A 15,528-nucleotide genomic window follows, 5' to 3' on the forward strand; every position below is an offset into this window, starting at 1 on the left:
TGAACACTCATTATTGAAATTAGTGCAAATTAAGCATGTGTTAATGGCATCAATTCAGGACAGCATCCCTCTTTATGGCAGTACATAAGCACACACTTTTCTGAATCCTGGTCTAATTACAGTATTGATTAGAAATAGGTTTAAGCATGTGCTTAAGCAGTAATGGTCAGAATAATATGACTCCAAATACTGTGATTCCAGCTATCAGTAAACAAACTTTTATCCAAGTAGGTTTGAAAAATGATTGCAGCATGTAAGTCCAAGTAATTATATTCTCTGTTTCTTGCCATTTTTTTTGAGTATCACTTAGATTTCTGGGAATCAAATGTTTACATGCAGATTGGAAAGAAAACACATAGGACTAAAACAACACATTTATTACATGCCATGTTACAGTTCACTGTATTCCCATTTCTATTCGCACTCACAGCACTACGGGAGACCAAAATTATTTCATCAGAAATAAATGAAGTACATAGAAAAGTTTGTCAACAGACAGAAGCACGTGTACCCATAAGCCAAACAGCCATAACGTTCAATAGGTTTAATACTCCGTTACATTGTTTCATAGAAATTAGAGATGAAAGACTTCTTATCCATCCCTTGCCAATTCTGGATATTTTCTGTTCTCCAATTCAGTCACTGGAGGCTGATTGGCAACTGACAACCACATGAACAGAAAAAGCTAACTAGATGTGCCAGAGGAGAGCAGGCTGTGAAATTTGTATTTCCTCTTGTGAAGTGCCAAGTTCTTTCAAGTTCCTTTTGTTTAAAGGTGAGTTAATGAAACTCAGGAGCTCACAAAATCTGGGCCTTGTATTGTATAGCAAGTAGACTGCTTTTCAAGTACACATCCAACATATTGCTGCTGAAGCCACCGCCATCCCTCCCACAGAGGAATGTGTTTAGTGTGCTGTCAAAAAAACATCAAACTGCACTATGGAATTAAAATTGACACGTTTCCATTGTAGCGAACATTTTCTGAAAATGAGACTCTAAAGAAACAATAAATTATACTAGACCAGTGTTGTTAATGATGCCACAGTTCTACGCTCAATCTAACAGTCAGAAGAAGTTGGTGCTCAGAAAGGTTACACAACCAACAAATGTCCGCCTACCTCTACAGCAGGCTTTCAATTCTCTCAATGACTTTCATACTTCATCAGCAAAATACTGAAATAAAAGTCTGCATTAACATGGGATCTTCTCTATCACACTTTCTTCCAGAATCACTGCACCCAGTCTTGCATTCCCTGTTAAAACTCTGGGGCTAAACACTGCAGTAATGTTGTATTGTGTATCATGTATTACTATGTCTGGTACCAACTAGAATATAAAAATACATTAATCTTTTCTGAGAAATTCAGAGGAGGAAGCACATTCAACAGAAATATTGGGGGGAGGGGTGGTCCTTCATGTATAATTTTCTATTATTAGCCAATAATCATGTCTTTATCTCCAGTACTGAACATTCTTACCTACAGCCAAATGCTAATTCCATTAATCCTCTTTAAAGATCTGTAAGGTCTTCTGTGTAATTCTGACTTTTCCTTAATGCATATCTTAATTTTACAGTGATTTTTGCAAGCTCACTTGAGACCAATTTCTTTTTGAGAGACTGCACTTCCCCATAATAAAGACAATGGATTTAAAAATAGAAATGAGATACTAAATACTGCCAGTCAGCAATTGTCAACACAGAGAAGTCAGTCCAGAAAGGCTACTACTGAAGAATTGCTACCAAAGTTAACAGAAACACTGACCACAAAAAGGTTGGAGAACTGGTCCTGTGATTTTGGGGGGAATACATACCATTTTGTAGAAGGATCTGCAATGCATAAGGATTATTTTAACACGCTGCCCCACCCCCACCCCCAATAACAGGGCTCTTCCATTAGAAACAAACAAATATCAAGGAGGTAATTACACAGCAACCCATAACACAGGTTCGGTAAATTCATATCATCTGGCTTTGGCTCAGTGACTAGCATATGCAGTAACAACCAGAATCTACAAAACCATACTCTATGCCAAGGGGAGCAGGGCACACGCCACACTCCTAGGGCTGGAGATCTGACATAGCGGCTTTGAACACAATGACTATAGCGCTGTTACAGGTTTTCCAAACTCTGATGATGATACAAATTCTATCAAATGCAGAGTTATGACAAAGGAGAGGAATGGAGAGGATGTGAAGAGCATTACGCTTAATGGCCAGAATCTCAGCCAACATCAGTCTGGTTTCTATGAAATGAGCAAGCAATAGCAGCTGGGTAGGAATTTTTGAAAGTTGTAGCCTTCTTGGAGAACTTCGGGGAACTCACAACAGTGAAGTAATGCAGATGGAACACAAACGTAAAGGTAATCTAAGGTTGAAAGCCAAAAGCCTATATCAATGGTCAGGATAAGACAAGCTCAGAATTACCCTTGGGACTTTTGTGATATATCCATTTCTCGCTGCTCTAATCTCTGCATTCTGTATAAATCTGAATGTGATTAATTATGACTTAATCACTCTTTTTAACATACAGCAGAGAACAAACGGCTGGTTGAAAAATAGAAATGTTCCATTTCAACTTTTTAAAATCAGGGATTCATAAAATCATCATCTTATGGATGAAATGGATGAGAATAACTAATCCCATTTTATTAAGGCTTTCTTTGTAAAGGTGTAAGAGATGCTACAAAATTCATCTGCATTATCATTTAGGATTAAAACTGAAAGCTTATGCAGAACTGTCCAGTTAAATAACATAGCCTCTTGACTCTGCATTTTGTTAGAGATGGACAAAAATATGTATGTGTTTGGGCAAGTTAAATCTTAGGGAGATTTATTTTTAAACTTTCTCTTCAAAATACCAGTATCAGTTCTATAGTTGATCACAAGAGGGAGACTACATCACCAGATTTCCTCTCGTTTCAAATTTTTAAAGCATCCAAACAATTTGAGTCATTTTGGACCAGCTGTAATCTTTGATGGCTCACTGAAAAGTGTTAATGACTGTTCAATTACCATTTTTTTTTCTGAGTTTGTCAAACCTCTGAAATTTATAGATAAAGATAGCCAATCCAGTAAACAAGATTGAACAGTGCAAAGGCAGTTGGAAAGAAGATTCGAGAATAGGAGTCAATTTTTGCAATACGGATGTGTATTCTTCCTTCTCTCCAAGATCCTGTGCGGCAGTCTTCAAAACAACAAAAGAAGCTAGCACAGTCTTTCCCTTCTAGGCACTCATATCCATAATCATCGTCACGTTCAGGGAGATGATTAATGTTATTAATTGGAATTAGTGTTGATCCAGGTCGAACAGCAATTGCAGGTGGTTTCTTAAGAAAAAAAAAAAAAAAAAAAAAAAGCGGTTTGGTGGGTTTTTTTATTCTAACATTAAATAATTCCACAGGCTTTCCATAGCAAAAACTAATATAAGCACCTTCAGTACAATACATAGAAATTCTAATATTAAAGAAAACAGTTCTAGGAGCTTTGTGAATTATGAACTGCTGTATATAATTAGCTCATGCAGGCAAAAGATCATGAATGATTTTCACCTGTCACAGTGAAAACTGGGTTGTGCTGAGATTTGGGAATAGTGGATAATTAGTTACACGGACAGGGTTAGCTGATCCCATCTACAGAACACAAACGAACATTTTGAAGTCAGTCACAGCTTGACAACTGGGTCACAAGCAAGTCCACAAGCAGGCTATAAAGCATCACTACCAAGGGAATGATGATTCTCCCATTATTTGGAGTCTTTAGAATGAGACTGGATGTGTTTCTGGAAGCTACATTTTCACCGAAACCAAGCTAATGAGGTCAGTACAGTATTTTGGTGAAGTTTGAGAGACTGAAATACATAAGGCCAGGCTACATCATCTAGCTCTCCGATGTTAAATCCCTAAACAATGTGCCTCATCTTTAGAAACCCAAGACGTAAGACTCCCTAGAATGCCATTTAAGTCACTGAAACCGATTAATTCAGCTCTTAATTCTTACTTTTAGTTTCTGTTGGCATAACTGAACACTCCTGCAACCTGTTAAAAAACTCATTGTAACAGCTGTTAAGATTCATAAATAATTTTCATAGAAAAAATCTGGGTGCCTTATTGCTTAGTACCTAAACTGTTTACTACACCCTTTCTTGCAGCTTTTGCCTTTTCACTTTCCTTTTACTTGCACTACCACAGCGCATCTTTTGTCCCTCATTATTTTGTTTCCATGCAGTTCTTCATTCTTCATCCTTGTTTTCCTGAATATTTCAAAAAGCATTCTCTTTCTCTGTCTGTCCTTTCTTCTCTTTATAAATCTCACAGACTTTTTAAACTACTCGATAATCCTCTTTCTTTCAACTCCCCCCACCTTTGACATCTCTTCTCCCATCTTCAGACTGAAGACAGGTGTTACATCAACACTACTCTTACATTGCTTTCTCTCTTTTCTACCATCTCCATATTTTGTCATGTAAGGAATAAACACAGCAGGAAAGGATGCAGTCAGAAGAACTAACTGGGTATTGAAGTGTAGAGAAGAATCTCTCTTCAACAATTATATCTCATAGAAAATGAAAAAATACGGGAAAAAAAAAAAAGATGAAAAGCAGGAAGACACATCATTTAGATTCTTGTTATGTTTTAGAGTGCTGTTGTCCCAATTTCCAGGGAATTAGTTTGGCCAGTACACAGATCTCTATACATTATCAAGAAGGCACTCTGTTGCTGCAGGGACATTTTACGCAACGTCCCAATGGGTGATGCTAAAGCAGTGCAGTATCCACCACACTTTCAAATAGCTTTATTTAATAAGTGTCTTTACCAGAGGAAGTTTCACACAGACTGCTGTTTCAACACTTTTTAGACGTGATGACCTGGGGAGCTAATTAGCATCCTAAAGGACCTCATTATTCTTTTCAGTTATGATAAAATACTGACAATACAAAAAAACAGCAATCACATACATCTACCCTAATTTGAGGCATTACAAACAGGGCTGACTTTTATAAAATATGAGAAGTTCATTTTTTAAAAAAAAAATTAACTAACAATTTTTATTTTTTTTTAAGATATATAGGGAAAGATGCTTATTTCTGACTTATGCTTACTCTGGCTTTACAACAATTTTATGACTGTTGGTTCTGGCATGACTTGTTTCTACTAGTGGGGGTAAAACAGGAATCCCCAACTCAGACACACCACGGAAAGAGGAAAAAGTAACTACTGCTTTTCACTGCTCATGTCACCAGCACGGACTGAGGCTGGCTACGGAATTATGGGTTTGAAGAGATGGCCTGAGAGAGGCAGAAAGACAGTGCCATATCATAGGTCTGACTACCTACAGGGAATACATAAAATGTGTGTAAGACAGAGACAATGTGACAGAAGATGGGAAAAAAACCCAACACCTCACAAGAAAATAACCTTATATCAATTGTCAGAGAAACATTAAAAAAAATAACACATAGATACAGTAGTACATGCTGATTATTCATGTACATGCCTTCTGATATTGTAGATAAAACTCCATGTACAGCAAGAAGCACTTATAATACACTCTGATAGGACCAAAACCAAATTACTCTACATCAACACTAATACATGTACAAAAGAAAGCTATCATCTGTGGAGATCATAGCACAGGTGATGCATTCACTTCAGGTAAAATGTTGATCAGAACAAGATCCACAGCTAATTAAGTTTAATCTTTCTTGTCCAAACTCATTATCTTTACTAATGTGGATTTACATAAGCCAATTCATACTGCCTTTCTTGAATAATGCCAGCACATACTTTGCAAGATAAAAACTGTAATCATTTGTAAAATCTCACCACTTTTTCACAAGATCATTTATTTGTACCTTATTGGCATCGGTACCTGGAACAATAAGCTTTTATTGCTTTTTGCAATAGAAATAGAGGACCTATGCAAGGCAAGTTTTCCATTGTAAATGAGAACTTATCAGAAGGAATTAAACTGACTATTTTAATTAAATTGGGGGGTTGAGTTACATATCCATAACTACAACAGAAAAAGAATTAATAGAAGCCTTTGTCAAAGATAAGGGGGGGGGGGGAGAAAAAATATGGATTTGTAATTGTATGACTTCCCATTAATCAGATGGCTTTTTTTAATTGTTTGATTTGGAACAAGAAATTTTATAGGTTTTTTATAAAACATCACCAAAAAAACCCCTATTTACTGAACTAGAAACCTTGCATCTAAGTATATTAAATTAAATCTCCCCTTTTTTTAGAGTAATCTCTTATCTAATAAGGTCTTACAGCCATAAAGTGCTGAAAGATTTCTGTGAAAATTCTATGTGAAAAGATGGTTGGTTTTCAACTACTTCGAAATAAAAAGCATGCTTTAAAAACACAGTAAATCACAACTGAACAGTGTTTTGAGTATTATGTTGGTAATTTTAATGTTAGACCAAACCCCAGCTATTTATTCAAAAGGTGTCATAGTTTCTATCCCACCATTATTCTACATTTTCAATTGCCATATGCACTGAAAATCTCAAAGCATTTGGCAGATTACTGCACAAATGGCTGATGTGCGAACAGATTCTGGAAAGTCTTGTTACTCCCTTCAATAGAGTATTCTTGCAAACTACTTCAATGGCTTCTGATCTGGCAGCGGCTGATCTTTAATATCTCCCTGGTTTGAATAACCACTATTTCCTCCTCTCTTCCTCTTCTGCTCGTCGTGCATGCTGAGAGCAGGCCTATTTCAGCTCCCTGTTCCCTAAGTGTTGTTGAGACCTCATTGCAACAACAGCCTGAAAATGAACCTGCTATGCTAACACCGGGAAGTCCCCCAGATTCTGCAGCCTCTGTTACCATTCATCCTCACTGCTCAGCCGTCGCCCCTGCCAAAGCCTGGTTTCCATCCCTTCCATTATGCCCACGCTTGCTTCTACTGCAAAGAGAAAGGAGGTCTGAGGTTTACATTTTCCAGTGTTCTTGGCTGTGCTGGATTCCTTGAGGATCACAGTGATGCGCAAACAAGGCAGCACAGGGCCCTTCACCACTAGCCTTATCCCAAATACACAGTGGATCCACTCAGAGCAGCTGACTGTATGAAATGTAAGGGCTCTTGTTTCCCGGCATTAAGCTACAGCAGCCCCACAGTGCCCCAGGAAGCCAGCCTCCTACAGCAGCACTGCTCAAAATGGGCACCCCAGTGCTCTCCTACTCCAGCCACAGGATGGATATGGTTCATAACAGGATTGCTGCATTTCCATGTCCGGGATTCTGTAATTTCAATTTCTGTTTGAACTCGCACAGGTGATATTCAACCTTCACCCAGAAAAGACAACTGGTATTGTGATTCAGCTATACTCCAGCTTCATTTGATGAAATGACGTGGAAGGGGGCTTTATAACACTGTCCTTCCTCTTATTCTCTCCAAAAAATGACTACAATCAAGCCATGAATGTTCAAACGAATAAGCTATTTAATGTCTTTAATGTTTTATTAGTTTAAAGATTAGCTTTAAATATGTGTACTGGCTTCCAGCTATAGATCCTTTGGAAGTTTCAGTATTCTTACTACACGAACAGAAAGCCTCTTAAGATGGAGTTAATACTTGTTCCTGGGATATGTGGAGGTTCATACCATAAAAACATCAGCTTGTAAAAGCAGAAGGTTCATTTTACCAGAAAGAAACATGGAAGTAAATGAAACAAGAAGACCTAAGGTAGAATTTCTGAAGTGAAAGGAAGTCAGAATACTGACCAATAATAAGCACATCTTCCTTTGCAAAGCTAGTGAGGTAAGACCTAAGTTAGGTGGTGCAGATCCAAACAAATCCTCATACTTTCAGACCATTTACATTATCTCTACTGCTACAGTCTTATCTATGGTTCGCTGCCAGGTGCTGTTTTCAGAAACACCATGCCAAGATAGACCTGTCTCCATGGGCACATACTCCATGGGCAGCTCTAGAAGCACAAAGAGCTTGGGCGTGGGACAGAAGCATGGAATATTGTATCAAACCACTCTCTAGCTTATTCTCATGTGTCTCTTTCTTTCACATGAGTGGACTAATCTAAAACTTTTGTTCATTAGTAGTATTTACAGGAAAATAGTACAAGCCCCCAGCTGTAAAAGAAAAAAACAAAACAAAACAAAACAAAACAAACCACCAACAAAACCAGACAAAATAAATATTAGTGTTTGAAACTTAGCCTTTCTACTTAAGAACGAGTCTTCCAAAATTAATGCTATAATAAAGAGCATTCTGCTTTGCTTCTGCTTTTTTTTTTTTTCCTTGTTTAGCTAAACTTACTGATGGCTTAGATCTTGCCTTCTTTTCTTTTCCTTTGTCCCCTTTTCTGTTGCTGGTAAAATAATGCAAGGTGCCATATTCCATCAAGGCGGCAAACACAAATATGAAGCAAACTGAAACAAAAAGGTCCATTGCTGTCACATAGGAAACCTTTGGGAGTGACTTCCTAGCAATTGTACTCAATGTTGTCATGGTCAGCACCGTTGTAATGCCTGTTTGAGAAAGAACATAAAAAAGACAGGAAAAGAGAAGTGTATAAGGAATCCAATCATAGTCACAAAAAGTCCTCAAATTAGCCCCTAATTCATTCACAAGGCATACAAGAACTGAGCCACAGCAGGGTTCACCACTGATCACACCCACAGACATCAGTGCTATTGCAAAAATCTATCCCTATGGATCCAGCAGCCATCATACAGAAGGCAGCACATTTCACCTTCAGTTTACATCTCTCCCATTTTGAACATGCGCTGAATAAACAATGACACTAAGAAAATCTGTGTAATTCAATAGACAAACAGGTACAAATAAGCACGCAAATTTTATAAACACAAAAAAAGTCCTTTGGCTCTTGGATTATTAAAATGTACAAAAGGGCACATTCAGAACAAAAGGTGTGCTATTTATCAATTATTTCAAACTTCCAGAAAATATGAGAAAAAGGAATACCGTTTTCAATTATTTGTTTCTGACATGTAGCATATCAAACTAGATGACCTTCATGGCCTTTCTTACGTCATTCTCTTAGTTACTAGGTATTTTTTTCAATACTGTGTCTTAAGTAATAGAAAATGCTTCCCTTAATTCACTTACATACAAGTTAATTAAAAGAACAAGCTGGCCTTAATAATGATGTATTCAGAATCTCAACTATACCACTCTTCATTGGTTTAACATTTAGGAGGTATTAACATTTTCTTCTTATATTTGATGCTTCAGGGAGATGCAAAGCCTTTTTCATAGTAGTCCAAAATTAAGATGTGACCTATCCTTTGGAAAGTAATACTTGAACACAAAAATAATTTGTTATTTACATGCACAGGCTGATTGCAAAAAATGCATTACACCAGTCTATGGCTGTCTATGGCTTTTTAAGTCAAAGCATGGAATCAGGGCTCACTGTGGACTGACTGATCCTGCAGCAGGAAAGCAGTGTTGATTTTGCAACAGACTTCCCAATGAAATTACATGCCTAAAAGGGCAAACAGCTCACCACAGAGTTTTCCAAAAGAGCTTCGCTTCCACTAGATGCTTTTGAAAATCAGTGAGGCATTTCTCTGCATAGTGAAATGTCCAAATACCTTCGATCATCGAAAACCTTTTGCTTTGGGAAACCACAATCTGTCAGGATCTTTCAACATATATGGAAGAAAAAGGCCCAAGACTTTTCAGTGTACCAGACCCCAGCACAGCCTCCAGGTGGGAGGTCACACCCAACATTCCCCTTACTGACTTCTGTTCAGAGAGGGCAAAGGGAGACATGGACATTTCCAGTCCTCTCCACTATGCAAAAGGCATACAGGGGTCTGTCACAGGGAGTAAACCTTCCACATCACGCCTGCCTGCCATGATGGACCTTGCTTAGTTTTGGCTTTCTTGTCTAAATTTCTCAGACCTTCTATAAAATTGTCTCTATTTGAATGGTATTCTATTTCTTCTTCACCAGAACATCTGCATGTAAGAAAAGTCATCCTACAATCTGTCAAATGATGGCTTCTGAATGTTCTTACAAAAGGAGCTCAGAGTTAACTGCAGGGAGCTGTAAATATGACATTGCAAATGTTTGTAGTACATCTCAAGTTGATAAAGGTTAGTACTGCTGAGGTGGGAGCATGAGAACTCTAGCTTAACCATAAGATCAAAGGCAAATTTGCTAGGTTCATGACAGAGAAAAAGTACTTTGTAAAAACACAAACTGGATACAGGACTAGCAGGTTACCAATACAACAGTTCCTGTTATAGCTAGCATCTTTCCAGATGGTACCCACAATGATGTTCAACGATTAGTCAGTCAAAGAAATCTCATAAATTTCTAAATCAAGATTTGAAACTACAAAGAGACAGTTTCACTTATTTATTCAAGATTTTAGGCTCACTTCACTAAACTTTGCAGTACTTTTGAATAGCACAAAGATACAAGACTCAGATTTTCTTCCCTTACCTTTTCATTAGCCTACTGAGCCATGCTCATTTTTGCTTGCTTGCTTTCTCGGCTTGACTGCAGGTGGTTCAGTTTCAGTGGGAAAGGCAGGGAGTTAAAGCTTGGACTCACCCTTCTAGTAGGGAACACTCCTATAATGTGGGAATGGGGTCTTCACAATCCTATAAGCTGATGAGGAAAATAAACTCACTTCTCTCACTTCCTAAGATGCACTCCCAGCTCTTGAACTTTCCCCCCGGAATCAGTCATCACCAGTTTCACTAAAAGCATCTGTCACTGCTAAGCTCGAAGCTGCTACTGTGTATCCTCTGCACACACAGCTATCATTCTTTCTCTGGGAACTACAACTCTTCTCCAAGGCAGCACATGAATCCTAACCAAACACGGGAGACTGATACCATGCTAAACCAGCCAGCCAAGATGACACTAACACAGAATTATCTCTGTAGCAGAACTTGCAACATACTTCAGCACTGTCAGTAGTAAAAGCAGGACAGTGAGTCAGTTTTTGTGAGGTATATGCTTAACTGCTTGCAGTGCAACTTTGGTTGCAAATTTTCTATCCTATCCTTGGCTTAAAAGAAAAACTTGTATTATTTAAAAAAAACAACAACAACAAAAACCAACCAACCAACCAAAGATCTTCATCTTCACAGTTTTCGCCTGTATAGTAATGACAAAACCATTTCACATTATTCCACATACATTCAGGGAAGAGTCAAGTCACCACGCCTGAAGGTATTTAAAAGATGTGTAGATGTGGTGCTCAGGGACATGGTTTAGTGACAGATTGGCAGTGTTGGGTTAACAGTTGTACTGGATGGTCTTAAAGGTCTTTTCCAACCTAAATGATTCTGTAAGTCTATGATGCTAAGTGAAGTTTAATCATACTTGTCAGACCAATGACTGCCATATTGCCACCCCTGGAGCTGACAAAAAGAACATAAAAGAGAAAAATTGTATCATGTGAACAACAGCAGATCCACAAGGCTTGAATCAGGATTTGCAGATTTCCATTTTCAATACTCCCTCCTTAAGCCCTGCTGTGCACCCACAGCAGGATCCTCCTACTCTTAATCTTACAGTTCAAGAGAAAGGTGACCAATGGTCACAATCTGAAGGGGAATAAACTGTGGTTGATTTACTGTCTGGTGCAGATTTGTATTCCTGGGGAGTACCAGACCCTTCAAGGTTGATAAAAGACATTCTTACCCAGAGAAGTCCTTGCAGGAACTGCATCCTTATTGATCCAAAATGACACCCATGAAAGAACAACTGTGAGTATACAAGGAATGTATGTCTGAATAGTAAAATATCCCATACGTCTGCTGAGATCAAAGAAGATTGTCATAATAATATAATCACCTATAAATTAAAAAAATGAAAAAATACTTTAAAATAGTTTTCAGTTGTATCTTCATCTGTTAGTTTTGTTCTACAAAGACATTACATGAAATAAAACTTAACGTTTTGCCTTACCAGACAAGGTATGAGAAATTTCAGTTGTATTTCGTAACCCTACAAATGCAAACTGATACAATCTCCAGTATTTTGGATCTGCCACTTCAACAGAGGTTTTCTTCCATTTGTATTCAATTTCATTTCTGGGATATCCATCTAGAATAAAACAGAGCAAATCAAGCGTTCAGCCACAGTATATACCAAAGCATGTTTTGTGATCCCTTAAGTTGTTTATAAACTAAACCAGGGCTATACATAAAGTTGATCAGAGAGAAAGCCAATCTATAATCCACCTGATACACTCTAAAAATTAACCACAAAATATCTAGCCTCAGTTTTAGGCCTAGTTAAGTGTATGATTGATCAAAAACAATGTAAATGTTTAGGAAATATCTACACAATATTATGGAACTCAGATATGAAAAACTGGTGCAGAATCATGACTATGAATTAATACACAAATGTACTATACATTATCATTAAATAACCAAACAATGCTTAAAAGGACAGACACTTTTTAGTACGTATCTTTATAAAATCCCTGTTGATGTGTATTGAAAATTTCTTTATATATTATTCCCAGAATGGATCTTTGTGGACTGATTCACTGTCTAGTACTTCAGCTTTAAGGAAATGCAACCTTCTTGATTTTCATGTGTCTCACATGTTGCCCCACATTATCTTGCAGAAAAGGCAGAAATGAAATAAAGCAAGACTCACTGGTGTGGTACAACTATTTAATCAATGGAGCTACCAAAGCTCACTTAGCTGCAAGCACTCAAGAAGGAAGTATTCAATGAAAACATTAATTTAAAAAGCATCACTAATGTTTGATTTCATTGCCTATTAGGCTTAATATTTAGGAATGACTTATTTAGCTGTGTTCAGGTGGGTTTGGTTTCTTTTGCCAGTAATAGTACAATTCCCTTAGAAACTGTTGTTTTGGTTTTTTTTTTTAAATAATATATACTTGATATTAAAGAAATGAAGCCTGAAAGTTGTGTTTCTTGCTCACATAAATAAGTCCCACTGAAAGGAGGAGGACTTAAGACTGATCAAGCATTTCCAGGAACAGGTTGAAGAAGACTGATCTTATTTTTCCTTTTAAGTATACCAGATGGAACTAATTCAAAGCTGGCAAGTCTGGCAGGCATAAAAAAGAAAGTTCTTCCAAGGCAATAGATTTCCATTAACTGGAATGGGCATTGTATCAGACTCCTAAGCAAACAGATTATTTTTAAAGTTGCACCTAAATGAAATGAATGTAATTCAACTCAGTCGCTACTGCATTTAATAATGCATCAAATAATGCAATAAATCTAATCAAAGCATAAACAGGTCAGTTGTTTCCTTCACTACAACACTTTAAAAAGTAAACACTTGCTCTCTTGCTGCCAGAATCTAAGGAAATTTAAAGCCTGAATGAAAGTAAAGATTAAAAAAAAAAAAAAGTATTTTACCACCTACAGCTTGAAAACTCCAGTGGACAGGAGTGTTCATCCATAGGGAAGTTATGAAGCTGAAGATAACATTCAGCATTAATTGTCAGCCTAATTAGAAAAGGAAGGGGAAAAAAAAAAAAAAGAAAAAAGATTATATTCAAGCATCCAGACACTTCAGACTAGATAGTAAAGAACAAGTACGGATATCAATTTTGCCAGTTAATGGATGTTACACATAGCAACTGTGTTTCTGCAAGAAACATGCAGCATCACCACCAAAGAACAAAAACTATCATCATATGCAACCTGACAACCTGCATCATTTTGACTGGCATTTCAAACCACTTCAAAAATTTCAATTGATTTGGGGGGATCTCTCCACTCTTTACCAGAACTAGGGGATAAAAAGAAGGGACTGAAGGCAGGGCAAGGAGGGGAGTTTATGATAGCAAACAATGGAAGTTTCTGAAGAACACATTTGTCAAATCAAATTGCATTTGGCGTAACTCTATGTGGTGGTTATATACACGAGAGAGAAAGGGGGGACAGGGGGGACACGGGCTTGCTCTGTACTCATGGAAGCAGTTCTGGTGAAGACAATAGAGTGGCTAGGAAAGAGCAGACTTGGTATTTCTGCTCATTTAATGTCTAAGGCATTCAAGTAATCACACAACTCACACACATTTTAGAAGTGGTTTAGGACTTGTAAGGGTATCAACTGAATCACTTACTGCTTTTGTAAATACTAATCACAGATTTCCAAAGAGCTTCCAAGCAACCAATACAAAACCCAGTTCTGCTAACTTTCACTAGGAAGCTGGAGTAAGGGGTTAGACTCCAAACTGCCTACTTTGCATTTAAAATTCCTGTTCCTTTGCTGGTAAGACTGTGAAGAAAGTCAGCATATCTTTTAAAATCAACTTGAAAATAAACATAATACTTGCATACTTGACTGTATGCAGTACTTACATACTAGACACAAAGGGATGGGAAAAGGAAGATTCTGCCACATGCTGCCAGAAAGCTCTCTAAGTCTGTGAACAAAGCAGTTATTCTACACAAAGTGTCACTAGGATCTTTCTAGAAATTTGTCCTGGGCAAAAGAGAAGTTTATAAGGGAAAGTGTATTTCTTGCCATATACTGGGGCGAAAAAGAAGAAACACACCACCACCACCGTATTTCTAAATAAAACACTTCCATCTCTCTGAAGATGCTTTTCAAATTTGCCAGCTATGGTATATGCCTTTATTGCCTTTGCTTTCCATTTTCAACCTTTGGATAGTCAAACGCTTAAAGAAAAATAAAACAAAACCAGACTTTTATTAAAACCAGCACAACTAGACCTGGAATCACTGATAAGTGCAATGGATAGACAAAGACTAGCCTTAAAGGAGACTTAGTAAGCCTAACTAACAGAATCACCACGTCTGCTCCCTGAATTACCAGCAGGGAAAGAGTGGTAGCACAGGGCAGCCCATGAACCTGGAGCACTGTCAGATCCTATTATTGTTCCTTCAATAACCAACATATGAACCTCTCGATGTTATTCTACCTTAGGCCAAATTCAGGCCATATCCTCACCTATACAGATGTTTGCACATTGCAGTGCTGGGTGAATATCTGTGCTGCTGTTTTATTACTAGCTCATTGCACTTCAAATCTCATACTCTAGCACAATAATTCTAACGTACTGCGCTGGGAGAGCTCACATGCTTTTTTTTGTTGCATCTGTTTGTTTCTTTGTGTTACTTAGACCCTGTTTAAAAGAAATTGTATATGGAAACTGAATGGATAAAAAAAGGGTAAAGTCCAAGTATGACTTTAGAATTGTTAGCTACAAAAAGAAAAAAATTAAATATTAGTATGTCAACAGAAGAGGCTGTCTAGAGATTTTTATAAACACCAGCATAATCAACTGTTTAAAAAGTGCTCTGCAGAGACAGTTGTATGCTCTCAAATGAAACATACTAAGAAAAAACACTTTAAAAAAGAGTATCTTTTTAAAACATTCTAAATTTTCTTACTTCTGATACAGAATACTTTTATAAATTTTTCATACAACACAACTAGCCTGCATATGAAAAAGCATAAATGAATGAAAAGAAAGCAGTTAAAAGGTGAGTCATTAAGAGAATATTCAGATTTATGGCATCCTCTGCATGGACTGTTTCTTGAT

The 15,528-nt window shown here is 37.4% G+C and overlaps 1 protein-coding gene across 4 annotated transcripts in view; it reads right to left on the reverse strand.

Annotated features, from left to right (window-relative positions):
- Nucleotides 1–258: 258 nt before the first annotated feature.
- GABRG1 (gamma-aminobutyric acid type A receptor subunit gamma1) overlaps nt 259–15,528 on the reverse strand; it is an 80,534-nt gene continuing 65,264 nt past the window's right edge. For all 4 annotated transcript variants that reach the window (XM_080404268.1, XM_080404269.1, XM_080404271.1 and 1 more), the window contains 5 exons: nt 13,377–13,459; nt 11,928–12,065; nt 11,661–11,813; nt 8,288–8,499; nt 259–3,327 (listed from right to left, as the gene is read on the reverse strand). In XM_080404268.1, coding sequence (XP_080260394.1) covers nt 3,049–3,327; nt 8,288–8,499; nt 11,661–11,813; nt 11,928–12,065; nt 13,377–13,459 — 865 coding nt within the window. In that variant the 3' untranslated portion in view covers nt 259–3,048. The remainder of the gene's footprint in view (nt 3,328–8,287; nt 8,500–11,660; nt 11,814–11,927; nt 12,066–13,376; nt 13,460–15,528) is intronic.

Source organism: Falco punctatus (assembly GCF_963210335.1).
Source record: "Falco punctatus genome assembly, chromosome: 1".
NCBI classification, from domain to species: Eukaryota; Metazoa; Chordata; class Aves; order Falconiformes; family Falconidae; genus Falco; species Falco punctatus.